Source organism: Gopherus flavomarginatus, chromosome 2 (genome assembly GCF_025201925.1).
Source record: "Gopherus flavomarginatus isolate rGopFla2 chromosome 2, rGopFla2.mat.asm, whole genome shotgun sequence".
Lineage (NCBI taxonomy): Eukaryota > Metazoa > Chordata > Testudines > Testudinidae > Gopherus > Gopherus flavomarginatus.
In genome coordinates, this window is record NC_066618.1 from 261,327,893 (window position 1) to 261,349,039 (window position 21,147).

Below are 21,147 nucleotides of genomic sequence, written 5' to 3' on the forward strand. Positions count from 1 at the left end.
AAACAGGGGAGGATGGTGAACTTCCTATAGCTGAGAGAGGTTTCTGGTGGTGGGTCTGACACAGCCCCAGCCACTCCTTGCAGGGGAAGAGGAAATCCCATCCTCTCTTGCCTCCAGCCCAGCTGGGACTAGCAGCTGATCCTGGCTTAGGGTAGGAGCCACTCACTGGGGCATCCCCAGCCCTGCGGTGATTTACTTCTTTACTGGCTGCTCCGAGTGCCTTAAACGATGTACCTGCGCAATTAGGGAGTGGCGCATGACTGCTCTTGCATCTTCTCTTTGCTTTCCTGTCAGAAAGTCATTGTTCTGTGGGGAAGCAAAGAAATCTGCGGGGGACATGAATTCTGCACATATGCAGTGGTGCAGAAATCCCCCAGGAGTAACAATGTGCAGGCTGGACTCTGCCAAATCCAGTCAACCCTAGTGGTGGCGAGCAGTTCTGGAACAGCCTTCCAAGGGAAGTAGTGGGGGCAAAAGACATATCTGGCTTCAAGACTAAGCTTGATAAGTTTATGGAGGGGATACTATGATGGGATAGCTTAATTTTGGCAATTAATTGATCTTTGATTATTAGCAGATAAATGTGCCCAATAGTCTGTGATAGGATGTTAGACGGGGTGGGATCTGAGTTTCTACAGAGAATTTTTTCCTGGGTGCTGGCTGGTGAGTCTTGCGCACATGCTCGTTGTTTAACTGATTGCCATATTTGGGGTCGGGAAGGAATTTTCCTCCAGGGCAGATTAGCAGAGGCGCTGGAGGTTTTTTGCCTTCCTCTGCAGCATGGGGCATGGGTCACTTGCTGGAGGATTCTCTGCACCTTGAAGTCTTTAAACCACGATTTGAGGACTTCAGTAACTCAGACATAGGTTAGGGGTTTGTTACAGGAGTGGATGGGTGAGATTCTGTGGCCTGCATTGTGCCGGAGGTTGGACTAGATCAGGGGTCCCCAATGCAGTGCCTGTGGGCGCCATGGCGCCCGCTGGGCATCTAAATGCGCCTGCGTCCTGGCCGGCGGTGGAGCATCTGCCAAAATGCCTCCGAATTTCTGCGGCGTTTCGGCAGCGACGCCTCTCAATGACGTTGCTAGTCGGCAGCAGGTGACGTCATCGAGAGGCTTCGCCGCCTAAACGCCGCAGAAATTCAACGGCAACGCTTCTTGATGACGCCACTTGCCGCCGACAAGCAATGCCATCGAGAGGTGTCGCTGTCAAAATGCTGCCGAAATTTGGCGGCATTTCGGCGGGTGCTCCACCACTGCCACGGTCCTTCATCTGGTGCCCGCCAGACGAAAAGGTTAGGGACCACTGGACTAGATCATAATGGTCCCTTCTGACCTTAAAGTATATGAGTCTATGAGCCCATTTCTGTGGGGGAAAGGAAATTCTGCATGCACAGCCTTAATTTCTGCAAAATTCTGCATTGCACAGTAGTGCAGAATTCCCCCAGGAGTATATAGTGTCTAGAGAAATAAATTATCACTTTATCATTAACGACAGAAACAAAGAATGCAGAATCATTTTAGTCTCAAATAATTACTTGCAAATTTAAATTTCAGAATGGATTGCTGATAGAGGGGAAGAAGTGGTGGTCTTATGGTTAAGGTAGGAAAGGGGAGTTAAGAGACCCAGTTTATATTGGTGGCTTTGCTATAAATTTCCTGTGTGACCTTGAGCTTATTTTCTGATTTTCAGAGGTGCTCAGTACCCTCCTCTCTCTTTGCTTTAATTTTCTAAGTTGTAAAATTGGGATAGTAATAAATTATCAGCCAAGGTTAGAGTTGCAAGAATTTTGCCTAAATTATAATGTAAAAAAGCATTGATCTGAGTTGAGATAATGGGACATTTTCTTTTCAGAAGCAAGTAAATGCCCAAAGTCCATCCTTGTAAATGTTTCAAGAGTTCTTATTAGCAGGGTAAATCACAGTGAAGACTACAGACAAGAATCAATACCTTGCAAATTTGTTCTTAAACTTGGAGGCTTTTCTAAGTGGGTTCCAAGTATATTTTGTATTTTAAAATGTGATAAACCTTGCTGCATCTTTGCATATCTTTTGGTTGTTTAAATTGCTTCAGGGTTAGTTATATTGCATAATATATATATATATTTTCCTTCCAATCATGCCCAACAGTCCTCAAAGTGTTATTTTCTCTCCCTTCGACCCTCACCCTGCTGTAGACCCAGTTCAGGGAAGCTGGTGCTAGAACCACCTACTGGGAAAACACTTCCCAGGCCTCTAAGTGTGTTAGAACCCTTAACTTTCTACAACTTTTTCCTGCGGTCTTAAGTCAATGATTTAATACTGATGACAGTTTCTCTTTTGTTTTGTTAAAAAGGATAGGTTTGTCTATGGGAAAGCAAAGTCATTTCTGTCCCATTCAAACTACATCCTATTTGTTATTATGTACCTTGTGCTAAGAAGTGTGCTAGGTACTTTACAGATAAAAGAAGTGGTCCCTGCCCCAAAGAGAATACATTCTTATTTTAGTCATAATTTAGTGAGTGTTTGTCAGAAACAGTAGAAAGAATATGGAAAAGAGAAGTCCAGGGGATGAGTAATAATACACATTGAAGCTCTAACAGGAATCCCAGAAGAATCATTGATATATCCTCAAAGAAGAAATCATCTCCCAAACCAGAGGCCATAAAGGAAGAGCACTTACCTTCCTTTGTAGGACTTCCCTCTCAGAAAAGCCACAACAAAATGGAAAATGGAAAAAAATAGTTCCTGATTCCAAGGGAAAAATTCTGGTTTCATAATAATTAGAAAGGTTGAGGCGCAAAAGTTATTTTTTCTCTAGAAAAGCTATAGGGAAAATCCTAATTCTTTGGGTTATTCATGTACTTCATCCTTAGAATAGTAAAGAGGAAGAAAATTTAAATCCAGTAAGAAATGCAAAAAGAGGGAGTATAAGCATGTATTCTAGCATGTTTTCTCCTGAGGAAGGAGAAGTCTCAGACTTCAGACATGAAGAACAAGAGCAGGATCTCAGGTAAATTGCTCCCTACCTAGTACTTTGATAAAAATGGTTCAAAGGATAATTAGCACCTTGAATGTTCAAGTCCCAGAACCTAAGCAAAAGGAGAGAGAAGAAGAAGATAAAGAAGAAAAATCTGAAGAACTGCTGCCCAGGAAGTACATTCCCTTAAGAGCTAAAATAACTGTTCCTGCTCCTCCACCAAGCAGAGTGGAAATGTCCAACTGAATTTAAAAAAACGAAGAGAGTGATGAAAATTTTATTTACACTTTTAAAAAAATTTGTCCAAAAGACGGGTGCTGTGGGATGAATGAAACAGTCCTTTTGCTCTCAAGAAACTTCTTTTTTTAACAATGGAAAGTAGAATAATCACTTAGTCATAATTATGAGGCCTCAGTTCTTTTCCTGAAAGTTTAGTCAGCCTCCACCTGATTTGCAAGAGCTACACTGTCATGGATGCATGAACTGAAAGCTGCAATTCCTTCCAGAGAAAAATAACTAAAAGCTGTGGTTCTTAAGCTCTCACTAGCTTTTTTCAGTCGATTCCCTTAGTGTCTCAGTCCTCTCAGTGGCTTCCAGTGGTGTGCCTAGGGTGAAATCCTGGCCCGATTGAAGTCAATGATAGGTTTGCCAGGGACTTCAGTAGAGTTAGGATTTCAGCCCTGTTTTTGTTCCTCAAAAGGAGAGACAGGACAAACAGCTACTGAAAATACTCACTGGGGAAACTTTTTTGGTGAACCTGGGAATGGGCAATAGTTCAGATGGCTGATTTAAAAAAAGGCTCTGATGAAACAAGAAAGGGAAAATTCAGGCTTATAGGAGAAAGCAACTATTTTGAATACAGCAGATTTAAGATACCAATGAAAGAAAGAAAGAGATAGCTCAGTGGTTCAAGCATTGGCTTGCTAAACCCAGGGTTGTAAGTTCAATCCTTGCAGGGGCCACTTAGGGATCTGGGGCAAAATCAGTACTTGGTCCTCCTAGTGTAGGCAGGGGGCTGGACTCAATGACCTTTCAAGGTCCCTTCCAGTTTTAGGAGATAAATTTAATTTATATACTTCAGAGGAGAATATTCCACCAAGCCCAGCTCCACCCACAGAAAAACCCTTGGCTGGAACTCTGGTTTTTATTCATGGTTGTGTCACATATGAAGGGGAGACTGCAGCAATTTTGCAATCAATGGAAGTTAACAAATTCATAAGATATTCAGGAAGATCCAAAAAGGCAAATTCGTAGCAATTATACGCCTTCATTCTAGCCTCACTTCTATCTAAAGTTATAAAGAAGAAAGGAAAAAAAGTGGGACCACTGACCACAGTTTCATAACGTGTGATCTAGAAGGGTTTCAGATGAACCTTATTATTATGCTATCCACAGACAGGTTCTTAGGATCAGGGATATCCTTTGATACAATATCACTATCTCTTTTTGTAACAGTTTTCAGGAAATTTCACAACTATCAGATTGTAAGGCTTTCAGAACATCAGTTGCCAAATAGCTCAGCGCATGTATGAAAACATAGAAACAAGAGGGAGCTATTAGCTCAAAAAAGCCTTCAGACATTTTTCTTCAGGTTATGGTAATGAAAAGTATACCTCTTATTATCAGATTTGTAGGGTGACTATGTCAATTTTGGTCCACACATGTTTTGGAGCCTACAAGCTCATAAATTAGCATCCTCCAAAGATTCCTTTGGCAGAAAATGGTTAACTATCGTGTCTCATTAGCCCAGTCTTAATCCCTCATGGTTCAATTCTGCTTATACTGAAGTCAATAAAACCTCCATTCACTTCAGTAGGCACAGGATTGATACCTTAGAGTCTGGGGATACCTAAAATGTTCAATAAATAAAACTATTTCTTCTCTGGAGTAATTACCGCTTGTTACGTCCTAAATGAATAGCCCAAAAATCCAACCCATTTTAGGTAATTTTTCCTTACTCATAGATTCATTTGAACTCAGACATACTCTTAAAAACCACTTAAGGAGTTCTGTTCAAAAATATTTTTTTTAATGTTAATGTAAAGTTTTACTGTGTTTCACTTTTGGAAGACTGATTCTGGGATGAATTTTTTAAGGGGATTGTCTCCCAGATGGTGGTGAAGTAGAAGAAGCGATGGGAGGATAGAATAAAAATATTCAAAGATTAAATTTTCAAGAAAGGACAATTATCCATCCCCAAGGCTTCTTTAATATTAATGTTGAAGTATCTTTATCAACATAAAATCACTTCTAAAAGCTAACTGAAACCATTCTCAAATTCATACTTTGTATCTAATTTAATATTTTATCATTCTTTAATATGATTATTTCTAGCTTAACATTGTAAATGCAGTGATTCACAAAATGTGAACTCATACAGTAAGAGTTTTGATTTCTTTAGTTTTCATTTAACTTATTCATTATCAAAAACTGATGCAATGTACCACTGAGGAACTAGATACTTAATAATAAACCTTTTAAACTAATTTGTACCTGTTGTACAGTATATACTACTTATTATTATAAAATTATTTATTACTATATATACTATATAAGTTATTTAATGTGTATAAAAATGCAGTCTATATCATGTCTAAAATTTATTATTTTTTCCAGGCATGTTGTAGTGCTTTGTATAGGATTTGACTGATGTCTAGGTATAGGTTTGATAAACTGATACAACACTGAAAAGAACTCCTGTCCCACATCAGGTTATCAAACACACTATTGACAGTATATCTTTTATATTACTCACCATGCTGTTTAAATAAGTTCCATACAAGAATCACGAAGCCTGTGTTCAGTGAAACTCAATCTCAGTTTTTCCAGGTGAATTTATAGAACACCTGATAAGACTGAGATATTGTACCAGTAAATACAAAACAAAACACAGAATGAAAACAACTGTGGAATCACAAGGTTATTTGTCGCAGCTTTGTGGTAAGCCAAGTATTTATGAAATGTTTGGGAAAGTCAAAACTTAGTTTCCTATTACTGCCAAACAATGCTAAATTATGAGGCACAATTATTTCCACTGTAAAACAAGAGTAAAGAATTTCATTTATGTTCTTGCGTCTTGTTTTTCACCAATTCTCCCTTATCTCGCCACCTAACCCCTCCAAGTTTTTTCCTTCTCACTGAACCTTTAAACAGAAGTTGTATTCCACTTGTTTCTTGTGGAAATGTTTTGCCATCCAAAAATATCACTTATACCTTCATTTGGAATTATGCATATTTATCACTTTTATGGTCTGCCAACTGTACATTTACACTATGCTCTCCACGTTTTGGTGAACGCTTCAAAAATATGTCAAGATTCCTCAAGCTGTCTAAACATTGATCAGTGTAAAAATGAAAAACTAATCTCTAAATGTTCAGACTCTCTCAGACTGTAATTTTTGTTGAAGAATTTAAACAATAAAGTTACAAATCATTAAAAACAGATTACACCTATATAGATATCTGAAAGCATCAGCCCTCTTAAGTTTTATTTCATACTTTTCTACAGTTAGTCTAAAATTACACTGTATAGTTACCACACTGTATCTTGTCATCATTGGGTCATTCATTTCTGTGTTCCAGATATGGCTATAGAAGACAACTGTCATAAACAGATGGTTAAGGGTTAATGTCTCTTTTACCTGTAAAGGGTTAAGAAGCTCAGTAAACCTGGCTGACACCTGACCAGAGGACCAATAGGGGACAAGATACTTTCAGATCTTGGTGGAGGGAAGTCTTTGTTTGTGCTCTTTGTTTGGTTCGTTGTTTTCTCTCGGGACTGAAAGGGACGGGACATCATTCTAGGCTTTCCCAATCTTTCTGAATCAGTCTTTCATGTTTCAAAATTATAAGTAATAGCCAGGCAAGGCGGATCAGTCTTATGTTTGTTTTCTCAACTTGTAAATGTGCCTTTTTGCTGAAAGGATTTTTACCTCTGTTTGCTGTAACTTTGAATCTAAGGCTGGGGGGTGGTCCCTCTAGTCTATATGAATCTGAGTACCCTGTAAAGCATTTTCCATCCTGATTTTACAGAGATAACTTTTACTTTTTTCTTTCTTTAATTAAAAGCTTTCTTTTTAAGAACCTGATTGATTTTTCCTTGGTTTAAAATCCAAGGGATTGAGTCTGAACTCACCAGGGATTGGTGGGGGGAAAGGAGAGTGGATGGTTAATTCCTCCTTGTTTTAAGATCCAAGGAGTTTGGATCGATGTGAAGCCTCTCAAGGCAACCCAGGGAGGGGGAATGTCTGGGGGGAAAAGGAGGGGGATGGTTAATTTCTCCTTGTTTAAAGAGCCAAGGGGTTTGCGTCTGGGTTCCCCAGGGAAGGTTTTGGGGGAACAGAAAGTGTGCCAGACACTAAATTCTGGCTGGTGGCAGCATACCAAATTTAAGCTAGTAATTAAGCTTAAAAGTGTTCATGCAGGTCCCCACTTGTTGTACTCTAAAGTTCAAAGCGGGGAAAAAAACCTTGACAACAACTGTAATGCAAAAGTTCTTCTGCTTAGTTGTGGGAAATTATTGTACATGGAGCCTTTGGAACAAGGGACTACTTCTAAATGTCTAGTCACCTCACAGTATATGTAGAGCATTTCTTAGAAGAAGTAAGCACAAGGCCAAAATGTTTGATGTGTGATCCACTGTAATTCCTTTAATGTATTCAGTGGCTTTTATATGATGAATGCAGTGTGACCAATTCTGACCTTGGTGTGGGCCAGTGTATTTCAATTTGACCTTCCTATATGAATATTACAGTGGCACCCACCTGCCACCACTACTGTAATTAATATTTATTTAGTTCCTTAAAGATGTGCCATAGTGAGTCCCAAAGTCAGAGTAATTGAAATAATTAAACAGTATATTGAATATATTTGCGGGCCTTTAACTTTTATATACGATACAATATCTTTTCACTCAATCAGAGGATCTCAAAGTGCTTTTAAAAGAATTTATGAATGAAGTCTCACAACAGTACTCTAAGGTAGAGAAATATTATCTCTATTATACATATGAATAAACTGACAGACAAAGAAGTTAAGTTACCTCTCTAGGTCACAGTGGGAGAACAGGAATGAAATATAGGTCTCCTGATTTCTACTTCTATGTTGTAACCAGAACAGCACGCTCAGTTCCATAGGGAGGATTATTAGCAGAATGCAGGCTATGACAACCTCAAGAAGTGAATGCAAATCTCCTGACTTCTGCTCTTATGCATTCACCATAAAACCATCTTTCCTCTCTTTCTTTTTAACTTTTCTATGAAAATTATTCCTGTGAAAGAGATATGCAATTGAAAGGTAAATGGTGACTGATGTTTCCGCCACAATGGCTGATGGAATTGATCAAGAAAAGGTCACAAAGTAGTTAATTATACCTTTTGTTGGACCAATGGCTGCGCCATACCTTAAGCAAGGGTTAGGGGCATTGTCCGGCTTGTCAGAGTAGGATATAGCGCTTTACAGTGGAGTGGGAGGGGAGGGGTGAGAAAGAAGCACAGAAGCTTCTGCAAACCTAGAATGAGTCAGTATGGTTATGCTGACTCATCCCCCAGGGACTGGAAGGGCTGCGGAGTTGATAAAGGGCAAACATGGCGGGAGAAGCCCTTTTCTCCAGACCTAGGATTACCACCTTTGAAATGCAAAAATCCAACTAAAAGACAACTCTACAACTCCCCCTTCAACAGCCACTTATAGTATCTTGAGAGATAACTCATATAGATAAAATTGATAACATCACTGATAACAAACAGGCATTTGTTTTATCAGCACATTTTACCAGTTAGTCTTTCTAGTCTGTTTTGTTTAGCCAGTTGTCACTGAATGTACAGTTTCTGATGTGAGCTTTTATTTGGGGGGGAATGTAGTAGGATCACTTGCACCATCACCGTGTTCTTCCATTATTTAATATGCCTTGCACGTCTCCTCACTCTCGCGTGACCCACAGCCTCTCTAACTCATGCACGGTGCACTTGCATGTTGGTGGGCAGAGAGCTGCTTTATTTTCAACAGTTTGGATCTGTTATTGCTTACACCTGCGGAAGTGGGAACACTGCAGCATCTTTAGCTGGACACAAGAAACTTTTACCATTAAATATCCCAGTGTATTGTGATGATAATGCAAATCTTAGAGACCAACGTAAAAAAAATGGCAGATTATTTTTTTTTTTAGACAACTGGCAAATCCATAAAAATAAAACATCCAGGCTGGTCAAATACTGACCTAGTGGTAACCCTACCTGGATCAGATGGGGTAGCATCCACCCTCCCTCCCCTGGGAAGTGGCAAAAAAAAAAAACCAGGTTTGGTCGGGACTTGCTGCAGGCACTGCACTAGCTGCTCTTTTATCATGGGGCTGGGAAAGAATTTTTCCCTCACCACCAGATTGGCCAAGGTGGAATAGTGGGTTCGAGGGGCGGGGGAGGTTTGTTATGTTTAGTAGGGAAGGGAGTTAGACTATGATGTTGCAAGACATTATGTAAGTCTGAGGCAGATGTCCAGTGCAAGTGCTCCACAGGGGAAGTATACAGTGACCAGTTAAATGGCTTGGTAAAGGACATAAAGGAGATGCTTGTTAAAAGAGCAGAATGGGGGAGAGAAGGGATTTGGGGCTCCTATGATTGGCACAGCAAGGAGCCATCTCCACTTCCTTTATAGCCCACCTTAACCTTCATTCAAGCAGGGGGGCGGGTTGGGATGGTAAGATCCAAGCAATGGGTTGACTGGGGACCATGATAGAAAAAAGGTAGTTATTGAAATGATCATGGAGTTACTTCACTGTACACTTTTATTTGCTGGGTCGTCCTAGGCATCTAATAGTAAAGTTGCAGCCTGATTAAACGACAGCACTATCTCCTGTCCTTTCGGTATAACCAGATAATTCGTTTATAATGCACAAGCTTTCATCTGAAAACAGTCCCTCAGAGTAAATGAGATTTTTGCCTATCTTGTAAATATTTCTGTTCTGAAGAAACACCTTTCAGAACAATTGTATGGGAAAAAAAATGGACTGCACCAGCTGGGGTAAGAGTAGTGCTTGAAACACCCTTTAAAAACTGCTTGATCTCATCATTTCTCAGTACATAAATTTTATTTTCAGTGCTGTTACCTATACACAGCTGCTAAGGTGTCAAGGATTTCTTCCACTGCCAGTACTTGAATACGGTACAGGTCATTTTACTAGAAATTTGGTTATTGTAAGAGTTCCTGGTATGCCTTTTATTTTGAAACTCTTATTTTGAACTCTGTAAATTTGTTATCTGATAATGATGTTCTTTAGAAGTTCCTCTGCCATTTTTGTTTTGAGACATTACTGTCTCAAATCCCCATGTGTATACATTTTGTTTCCAAATGTTGGGGATAGGGAAGTGGGGAAGTTAAGGCAGTAAATGATCTAAAAGTTGTTTCAGGTACAACACTAGTCCTGCAGTCTCAATTTTTGTCACATATTCATCTTTTTAAAAATTATTTATCTTGCTGTTCAAATGTGAAAGACCCACATAAACAAAAGGTGAAGATGGCTAATATTAGGGGAAATCAGTAAAGCTGACTCTTAAAGAGTTTTCAAATGTACAAAGTTAAACACACTGTTTTCTCTAATCTTTCAGATGTTAGTAATCTTGTGCTACTTGTCACACTAGTCAGACCAAAATAATTCAGACAATATTATTTTTAGTTGACAGTGTCTGTCTAATATTTAAACATTTTAATAGTCCTAGAGGCATTTAGGACCTTAAATTTTAAGACCTAGCTTGGCATTTTCCTAAAACACACACATTTGTAATATGAAAATAAAACTATTCCAAGTTATATATATTGCAAAGTATTATATATACTGTTCATCTAGCTATCTTAGCTATTTCTGTAGGGCCTATCACAATAGTATGCATTGTTTTTTTGCAAATCAAACATGGGCACATGACTGGTTAGCCACATGCACTCCCAAATACCTGACCTGTATCTGTGAAGCTTTTTGATTCAAATTCAAGATTTTAAAATATTACATTAGCAGATATGGCAATGCTAATGTTATTCTGTAGTTGTGGAGCATATAATAGAGTATTATTATACTAATACAACATACTATTGCATATTAGAATTCTTCCAACTCCCTATCCTTTTTGACATAGTATATGTCAGACTTGTGAGTCACCTGCTTGGAATGGACATGAACACCCACTCAAAGAAGAAAAAACGGTTACCCACCTTTTAGTAACTGTTGTTCTTCGAGATGTGTTGTTCATGTCAATTCCAATACCCACTCTCCTGCCCCTCTGTCAGAGTGCCGGCAAGAAGGAACTGAGGGGATGGAGGGTTGGCGGGCCCCTATATAGGGTGCCATAGTGGCGCCACTCCAGGGGGCGCCGAGGCCAACCCTACGGACGCTGCTAGGGGAAAATCTTCCGGCTGGCATGCACGCGACATGCACACACCTGCTTGGAATGGACATGAACAACACATCTCGAAGAACAACAATTACTAAAAAGTGGGTAACCATTTTTTTCTTGGGTAAGATGGACTGCACAAAAACTTTCTTCTTTGAGTAATGTCCCTAAGGGTTCTCCACTGTAGATGTGCTTGCGTCCCTTCAGTAGCAGTGTCCATACACACGCTCTCTCTCCTCATGCCCTGCCATGAGGCTAATCATGTGCAGGCTAACCCCCCTCAGTCTCTTCTTAACCGCCTCTGGCTAGAGACAGAGCTAGTCGCAGTCCGTTATTATGATTGCTTTCAATTTTGCATTTCTATAGTTAGTTAACCTCTTAGTACCTATTGTAGTTATAGTTGTTGTTTTTTCCTGTTTTCTTTTTTCTCCTCAATTTTTTTTTTAAAGACTTAATTTCCCCCAGCCTTTTTCCTTGTTGGGGACCTTTCCTCCAGTGGGGTATGCCCAGTCCACTGGCCTTCAAGAAGTGCTTCTTTTGCAAAGAAGTGATCCCTGTCGCAGACAAACATTCCCAGTGCATTTGCTGCCTCGGGGAAGGCTACATTCAACAAAAGTGTGGTCTCTACCAGTAACTCAGGTCCTGGTCTCAAGGATAGAGAGGTCAGACAGAAGATAATCTTCATGGAGGCGGCTCTCCAACCCTCTCCAGACCCGCATCACGAGTCACCTGACAGACATGAGTCTTCCCCGCAAGCCTCAACATCTAAAGGTTGTGGGTCGAAGAAACAAGCTGCTCATCTCTCTTACAAATTGTTGAATAAAAGGAGTGGGAAGTCCCCACAGTGAGCACCAAGATACCCACAAGTGCTCTCTGGCATGTTTGGTATCCTTGGTACCTTTTGCACCGACACCTTCGCAGTCCAGTACCCCTGGCTCATGGAAATCCAAAGCTATATGTACCATCAACAAGCATATAGACCCAATGGGCACGGGCACTAAGTCAACGGTACCAGAGGACAAGGACAAGAATAAGCACTCCACTAAGAAGGCATTTCAGGTACACAATTCTACATCGGTACTGTCATCTATGCCTCATCCAGCACCAGAGCAACTGGTAGGGAGAACTTCTGAGTCCCTCCCAGTACTGCCAACGGCAGCGAGTTAGTCAGTACTGCCAGTATTCAGACACTTTGGGGACCTCTGTGTATCTGTTGTACTGGAGTCTCTTCTCAGTGCTGGGACCTCTGCACCAAATGTTTGCCCTGCATGGGAATCTTCTCTGCTGCCCTGTCACACTCTCCTGCTCTCTAGTGAGGGCTTGGATAGTAAACCCAAGAAGGTTGCATCAGAATACTCCTCCCAGACTACTTACGGTGTCCAATATCAACAGGGCCCTCAAGCATACCCTCAGATGGCCCCACTACGACCATCGTGATATAGCCACTCACGGGCACCGCGCCAGTGGCCATACTGGAACCCTTGGACTGCATATAGCCTACATGCCTCTTCAGCTTCTAGCCCCACCCAAGAACTCTTCAGCCACAGCGTCCAGAGCTTTGGAACTTCAGGAAGAAATTGTGGAGGAACAGGAGGGTGGTGCTGAGGAAGAAGTGATCCTGAAGACCATATCCATAGTTACTGCATAAGGTGAATAACTACTTGTTCACCGTCAAAACTGTACGCAACATAGTTGGTGTATCTGGAATATGCTAAAGGTAGGTTCTGCCAGTGCAAGAGGGTTTGTTGCTCAAAGTACCTGGTGTTAACCAAGAACCAAACTCCCTGTTCAAAGGTGGATTTTAAATAGATGATCTCTCCCGAATGCTTAACAATCCAGGCTTCGATACTAATTTGCTAAAAATACTGGGACCAGATTGCACAGAATAAAACTGAATTACCATCCAACCAGGTCTTAGTAACACCTAATAGACACCCCGCCCCCCCGCCCTGCTAAAAATCATATTCAAAACAGGAAATGGTTTAGTGACTTCACAGACTGGCAATGATCATCAGCATTTTCATGATGTCCTAATACACCCTAATCCCATAGTCAATACGTCCTTTGATCCAAAAGTATCAAAGGCTATGGTGTCTCCAGTGTCCGTCCACTTGAGTTGTGTAGAGGTCTTTACAACCTTTATATCATCTGATCCTCTCCCTTTTCTTGGAAACCTCCCCACAGAATCACTTGATTTTCATGGCAACACTACATGTGACTAGAAAGAGGCAAAGGCCATGGGGTTCACAGGAACTAGCATGGCCCTTTGCAGCATTAGTTTAAAAGACAATAAAATGTTAATGGAAAATGTTTAGAGTATAGATTTTTTTTAATGTTTTTAACTACATCAGTCATTTGAAACAATAAAGAATAACCAGGAATGAATTTTATTTACAACTCATTGGTGTATGTTTCAGTCACTGTTTGCCATTTATTTTCAACATACTAATTGCAAAAGTAATCCATCTCACGGTTGGTTTATAGGTCTATTCAAGAAGTTATAAACACCACAAATGATTATACAGTTATAAATGTGACCCTGGATGACTACATAAATTATTCATTGTGGATTCAGTTAATAACTTCTATATCAATTGTAGTATTCTAGTGTATCTACTATACTTTATGGAAAAGTTTAGAAATGGTAGATTAAGAATATTTTCATATTTTTGTGTGTTCACTGAGCTGACACTGATCACCTTTTGAGAATGAGGTTTTCTTTTACATGGGTCCTGCAAGTCAAAACTGAAATTGAAGCCAGGTGTCTCAACTTGTTGTTTCACTGATGTTGGTTCTGCTAGAATGGGTATCTGCTGTGACAGCAGTTTCCTGTGAAACACCAGGAGATACAGGACATCTCCTGCTATTTCCAGAGAAATAATTTTGCTAAATGTGGTGTATGGACCATGAACAATATCAGATAAGAGGAAATGTAGTTGTCATAGTTAAAATAAATGAATTAATTTAAAGGTGAAAAACAAGCTAAAATAAAAAATGAGTTAAAACGCTCTTATTAACACAGTGAGAAGCACTGAGCAAATAAATATGTTTTACTGTACCTTGTTTATAATATTTTATTCTCATAGTACTATGTGAGGTAAATGATTAGTTTGTAAAGCTCTTTGAAGAAGAAATGCACTGAGTGGTAAATAATATTTGTATTTGCTAGATGAGTGAACAGGTTAAAGTAATACATATTATGACATCCAGTCCCAAGAAATAGCGTGTGTTGAACCGGCAATAGAAACAAGTGAAGAAATTAAAGAAAAGCAAACTTGTGGTTACTTTGTGAAAGTAGATATGGAACTTTTCACATATGGCAAACTGTGCAGCAGAGGATTGTGGCTTACGAAAAGAACAAGAAAAATCCATTCACCCAGAACATTTTTCTTGGGTTAGGATTTTGATACTGAATACAAAAGACTAATTTTCCAGGACACCTTTGTTACAGAAAATCAGCATCCGCTTTAACAAGTTACAGATAAAATATATCATTATACTGTAGAAATTAAATTCAATGACCAATCTAGTTATTTCTGGGTAGTTGAACTAAAGTTTTGGGAAAGAAATTGCTAGCAGAGCCTTGAATTTGAATGGCAATATCAAAGTCTAGTATCATGGGAAATAAATGCATCTTGAATGTAAAAGAGGGACTGCCCCAGGGGTTTTTCAAAATATACATCATTGTAAATTGGGAATAATTTATTCCATTGTCTTTTCCTATGGTGTAATCTAGAATTAAATAAAACCAGTTACCTCTTTTCTTTGTACTAAGCAGGCTACAAACTCCACTAAAGAACCATTGTTACTGCAGAAAATGAGTAACTTCTTCTTCGAGTAGCATCCCTGTGGGTGCTCCTCTGTTGCTAACTCCAGAGCAGTCTCCTTATTGGCAGGTTGGGACTTCAGAGTCAGGTCAGTTACAGATGACAGTAGTGCTAAGCTGAAGGTAGCATCAGAGGCGGAATCCCCAGTGATCATATAGTGTTGTGTGAAGGTGTGAACTAATGCCCATGTTGCCACTGTATAGATTTCTGAAATAGGGACTTTCTTGAAGAAGGTGATGGAGGAGGAGCTCGACCTCATGGAGTGCATGTGAATAATGATTGAACTTACCTCGTTATCTCTAGCTTGCTTGCTAGCATATATATACCTGCCCCTGGAAATTTCCACTACATGCATCTGAGGAAGTGGGTATTCACCCACGAAAGCTCATGCTCCAAAACGTCTGTTAGTCTGTAAGGTGTCACAGGATTCTTTGCAGTGTTTAGAGGGGTCATATTGAGAACATTGTCTAATGCAGTTCGAGACCTATGTAGAGAAGCTCTGGGCCGATATAGCTGAGCCCTTGGATCTCTCCGCAACGGCAAGGAAAAGTCAAGGACACTTCCTGAAAGCCATTGTCCTATCCAGGTAGAAGGCTAGAGCTCTGATGATATCTAATGTGTGTAATATAGACTTCCTGTTATCTTCGTACGGGTTGGGGTGGAAGGCTGGAAGGTGAATCAACTGGTTCATGTGAAATGGAGAGGTCATCTTAAGAGGATTTTGGGTGGAGCCTGAGCATAATTTTGTTCTGAAAGAATACCATGTAGGGGGTATGTACCACCAGGAGCTGCTATTTCCCCTGTTCTCCTAGCCGAGGTAACTACTATCAGGAAGGCCGTTTTCTTTTAAAGGTATATAAGGGAACAGGTAGCCATGGGTTCAAAGGGAGGCCTAGTCAGTCCTTTCAATACCGGGTTTGGGTCCCATGTGGGAGTAGGAAGTTGAGGTTGTGTGAAGAGGTTTTCTGTACCCTTGAGGAACTTTTTAGTGGTCAGATGTGATAGTACTGAGTATCCCTCTACTGGTTGGTTTCAGCTGCTAGGTGAACTCAGATTGCTTAGAGATAGATAGTCCTGAGCTTTTTAGGGTCAGTTCATAGTTTAAGATATATGGAAGAGTCATGGATGTCGGGGATATTTTGTCGGGAAGTACAGCACATCTGAAACCTGGACAATTTTTGCAGGAAAGTACTGTACAGCACATCTGAAACCTGGACAATTTTTGCAGGAAAGGACTTTCTATTGTGTAACAATACCTCTTGTACCTCCTTTGAGCAGGAGCTTTCTAATGTTGGGACCAAGAAGGAGCCATGCCTTGCAGCAGAGAATCCCCATGTTGGGATATAGGGTATGTCCTCTGTTCGGTGAGAGGAGGTACAGAATGGCTGGGGGAGGGATCAGCAGGCAAGTCATGAGCTGTGATAGGTAAGGGTACCAGATCTGTCTCAGCCAAGTAGAAGTGATGAGTATGACATCCAGATAAGGGTAAATCATGTCCCTTTGGGAGCATAAATGTGCAGTTACTACTGAGAGAACCTTAGAAAATGCTCTCGGGGATGATCATAGCCCAAAGAGTAATTTCCTGTAGTGGTAGTGGTCTTGTCCTAGAGTGAATCTCAGAAATCATCTGTGAGTTGGGAGGATTGAAATATGAAAGAAGGTGTCCTGCAGGTCAAGGGCCGAAAACCAGTCTCCCTGTTCCAATGTGGGAATGATCATTGCTAGAGTGACCATCTTGAATTTTTGAGCTTTGACAAACTTGTTGAGAGCTTGGAGGTCTAGCATGAGTCTTCAATCTACCTTCCTCTTGGGTATTAGGAAATAGCTGGAGTAGAACCCTTTGCCTCATCGATGTTGAGGTATTGATTCTATGGCTCCTAACTGCAGGACACGATCTACTTCTTGTCAAAGTAAACTCTTGTGAGAAGGGTCCCTGAAGAGGGATGGGAAAAGGTGTTTTTGTGGGGGCAGGGAGGTAAAATGGATAAAGTATCCATTGTGAACAATCTCTAGGACCCATCAGTCTAATGTTGTGTGTTCCCAGGTGCTGCAGAACACTGACAACCGGTGGCCAAATGTGTTAATAATGGTGGTTGGGGGAGTTGGTCTAACCTCGCCTTGACGAACATATCAACATTGGTGCTTGGACGTAGACAGCTGAGACAAGAAAGATTGCGGGCCAGATGATTTACGCCTTGATAACTTATTTTTCTTCCTCTGTGGCTTGTGGTAACATTGAGCTGGGTATTGGGAGGTACACGGTTTGTGCGGGGGCTGCAGACAAAATTTCGTGTTTTGTCCTGGCGTGCAGATGCTCAGCAAATAGAGAGTGGCTAGAGAATCCATCAGGATGTGAAGAGAGGCCTCAGTCTTTTCCGTGAAGAGCTTAGTGCCTTCAAAGGGAAGGTCTTCAATGGTCAACTGTATCTCCTTCGGGAAACCCAACATATGGAGCCATGATGCTCGACACATCACTACTGCCGCGGAGATAGACCTGGCCGCTGAGTTGGCTTCATCAAGGACAGACTGTAGCATTGTCTTTGCTGCTAACTGACCCTCTTGGATAATGATGTTAAATTGGTCATAATATGATTCAGGCAGCTGCTTAATAAAATTGTTCAGTTTAGAATAATTTACTTAGCCATATTTTGCTGTTAGGGTTTAGTAATTGCCAATTTGAAACTGAAACGTGGCTGAAGAGAATGCATCCTTCCGAAAAGGCCCAAATGCTTCCAGTCCCTATCATAAAGAATAGACCTCATCTGGCGTTGATGGCTGCGGGTATTAATGGCATCCACCACAATGGAGTTGGGTGGAGGGTGGGAGAAAAGGAATTCCCTCTCCCTTGTTGTGACATAATATAGTTTGCCCACCCACTTGCAGGTAGGTGCTACCAATGTTGGTTTCTGCCAAATGGTTCTTGCCGGATCCAGAATGGCCTTGTTAATAGGTAGAGCAATCTTTGAGGATGAGGCTGAATGGAGTATGTCAAGAAGACAATGGAGGGTGTCTTTGACTTGTAGCGGTATTTGGAAAGTGTCTGCCACTCTGTTTGCTAGATTTCAGAAGAGGCAAAAGTCGTCAGCCAGAGACAGTGGGAAAGGTATGACGGCCTCATCTATAGAAGAGAAGGTTCTTCTAGATGTGTCCCCCTATGGGTGAGCCACTGAAGGTGTGCTTGCATCTCTGCAGAGCTAATTGGAGAACTACAGTAGCAATGTCTGTTCTGCCTGCTCATGTGCTGTTTCTCCTCATACCCTGCCACAAGGCTAGTCAGGGTACAAGGTCAACCTCCCTCAGTTCCTTCTCTACTGCAAAGTCATGGACAAGAACTCTGAAGTAGAGGAGAGGAAAGCAGGTTGTGGAGCACGCATACATTTTTGTCCTTGAGCAATCTTACATTTCATTATAATGAAAAGAGACAAATCCCTCACAGAACTGTGTGAGAGCAGACAATGGATGGCAATCACTTTTTAGAGAGATTACAGTGAGGATTTCAGGACTGTTTAAAGTATGGATTATGTACATTTTGTATTTAAGGACTTCAAAAAATGCATAGTATTGACAAGGCCTATTACAATATAGGGTATCGTGTAGATATGTGTCCAGGGAGTTTTAAATACATGTATTATTGTGCAGAATTGTCTTAGTTGTTGAACATTCACTTGAAATGCTTGAATCTTTCTTCCACTTCTAGCAATGATGGCATCCATAATCAATTAAGTTGTGAGGTATTGCTAACAATTATTTTGTTCAGAATTCTTAAATATAATAATTAAACTCAGGATGATGGATGAAACTAAAACTACTGCATTTGTTATTTTGTGGTACTCTGCATAAGCAGTACTCACAAACAAAATTGATTTTTGCCATGCTCATGCAATAACTAAGTATAATAATAAAATGAAAAAAGAGACATTACTGATATTTGAAAATCAGCTGTTGTAATTGTTACTCTAGGTATTCTGGGAACTTCTGCCCTCGAGGGAATCCCCTTACTGTGTCCTCCCCTGTCTCCCTTACCCCACTCCTTACCCCTCTCTTCTAGCTCTGAGAAGTGGATGCTGAGTTGTGCCATCTTGGGGGAGGGGCAGAAAAAGCCACCTACATCCTAATTTTGCAAGCGCTGCAGATTGCTCACCCCATTTGGGGTAACAGTTATCCTCTCTGCCCCTCCCTATCCTAGGATTTCCCCTGTCTGCCACTTTCTGGCAGCACCTATATCCCTTGCTTAATACCATCCCTGATTTTACATAGCTGCCTCTCTCCTTTCTATACCTCCACCTGTTTGTCCCCTGTGCATACAGTTTGCCTCCCTGCAAAAATTCAGCCCATCCTTCCCCTCTGATTTGCCCCTTCTGCACCCTTTTACTCCCTGTTAATAGTGTGGAACCTATTGTGATTCAAAGTGAGGGCAGAGTAAGTGTAGACATACCCTCACACACCCCACCCTGGATCAGACTGTGGTGGGGATGTTGGGGTCCTCCTCTCCCATTTCTGCTGCTTCCAACTGCTGACACTGCCAAAATTACCATTTCTCCTCTTTTGAACACCACTGCATCTGACTCTTCTCTCCTCTCTCCCTCCATGTTTATGTCATCTACCATCCACCCCAATCATCCCTCTCAGCCTTCCTCTCTTGTTTTGACACTTGGCTCTACCTCTTCTCTGCACAATCTCACCCTTGGTGACCAGCTTCCATGTTGTTGACCCATCTAGCCCCTTAGCTGCACATTTCCTCATTCTCACCTTTTCATTCAACTTGCAGCCCTAGTTCAACTCTACCACTCACCAAAGGGAACAGTCAGTTGGCTTGGTTTTTACCAAGCATTACTCTCTCTCTCTCTCTCTCTCTCTCTCTCTCTCCATGATTAACTGTTCTCCACTCTGGACTCTTTTGCCTCTCTCTCCCATTTCAGTCTCTGCCCTGCCAACCCCCAGCCCTGGCTCTTCCCCAGCATCTGCTGCCTCTTCACTGCTCTTATACCATAGAGCATCTCTTGTGACCAGGCTAATTTCTGCCATCTTCCTAGCTAAACAACTGTACTTCTCCAACTTAATTGAGTGCCACACTCACAATCCCAACTGTGTTTATTCCACCTTTTCCTCACTTCTCAAACCCTTCCTTTCTCCTGCTTCCACTTCTCCCTTCATACAGAATCTTTCTTACTTTTTCAAAGAGAAAATTAAAAAAATGTGATGTGACTTTCTCCTTCCACTTGGCTCACTTTTCCTTCTCCTACAACTCTCCTCATCATCACAGACACAGAAGTTTCTCACCTGCTCTCCATATCTAGCCACTCTTTTTTGTCAGTGATTCCCTTCCCCCCATCCCATCCCATTTCCTGATCTCCCTCACAGCCACTCTCATCTCCTCCCTTACTCTTCTCCTTTACCTCTCACTGTCCTCTGTTTCTTTCCCCCACACAATAGGAGCACACTTTAGCCTCTCCCATTTTTAAAAATCCCTCCTTTGATCCACTTGTGTCTCCAGCTACTGGTTCATCTCCCTTTCATTTGTAAGTTCATTGAATGTGCTGTCTACAAACACTGTCTTGAGTTCCTCTCCTTCAGTTACACCTTAGACCCACTCCAGTGCAGCTTCTGCCCCCTGCATTCCATTTCTCTCACAGAAGTCTCTTCTTAGTGAAAGCACAGAAGCAGGACTCCATCCTCATCCTTTTTTGACCTGTCAGCCACCTTCAGCACCAACTCTTCTTGAAATCTTGTCTTCCCTTGGCTTCTGTGAGCCTGTGTTCTCCTGGTTGTCCTCTTATCTATCTAATCTCTCCTTCAGAATGTCTTTTGGAAGTTCCTCCTTATCCCCCTTGTCGCTTCGTATGTTTGTAGGGGGGTTTCCACAGAGTTCTGTCTTTGGTCCCCTTCTCTTCTCCCTTGACACTTTATCTCTGGGTAATCTCACCCACAAATGCAAATGCAACTATCTTCTCTATGGATGATTCACAGATCTGTGTCTCTACTTCA

The 21,147-nt window shown here is 41.2% G+C and overlaps 1 protein-coding gene across 5 annotated transcripts in view; it reads left to right on the forward strand.

Annotated features, from left to right (window-relative positions):
- The window catches only part of VPS13B (vacuolar protein sorting 13 homolog B), a 913,516-nt gene that overhangs the window by 608,977 nt on the left and 283,392 nt on the right, over nucleotides 1–21,147 (forward strand). The window contains exon 31 of one of the 5 annotated variants that reach the window (XM_050940455.1): nucleotides 6,540–6,842. The exons of the other annotated variants lie outside the window; for them this stretch is intronic. Within the exon in view, the coding sequence (XP_050796412.1) occupies nucleotides 6,540–6,567 (28 nt within the window). The 3' untranslated portion in view covers nucleotides 6,568–6,842. Of the gene's footprint in view, nucleotides 1–6,539; nucleotides 6,843–21,147 lie in introns of those variants that run through there. 5 annotated transcript variants of the gene reach the window in all.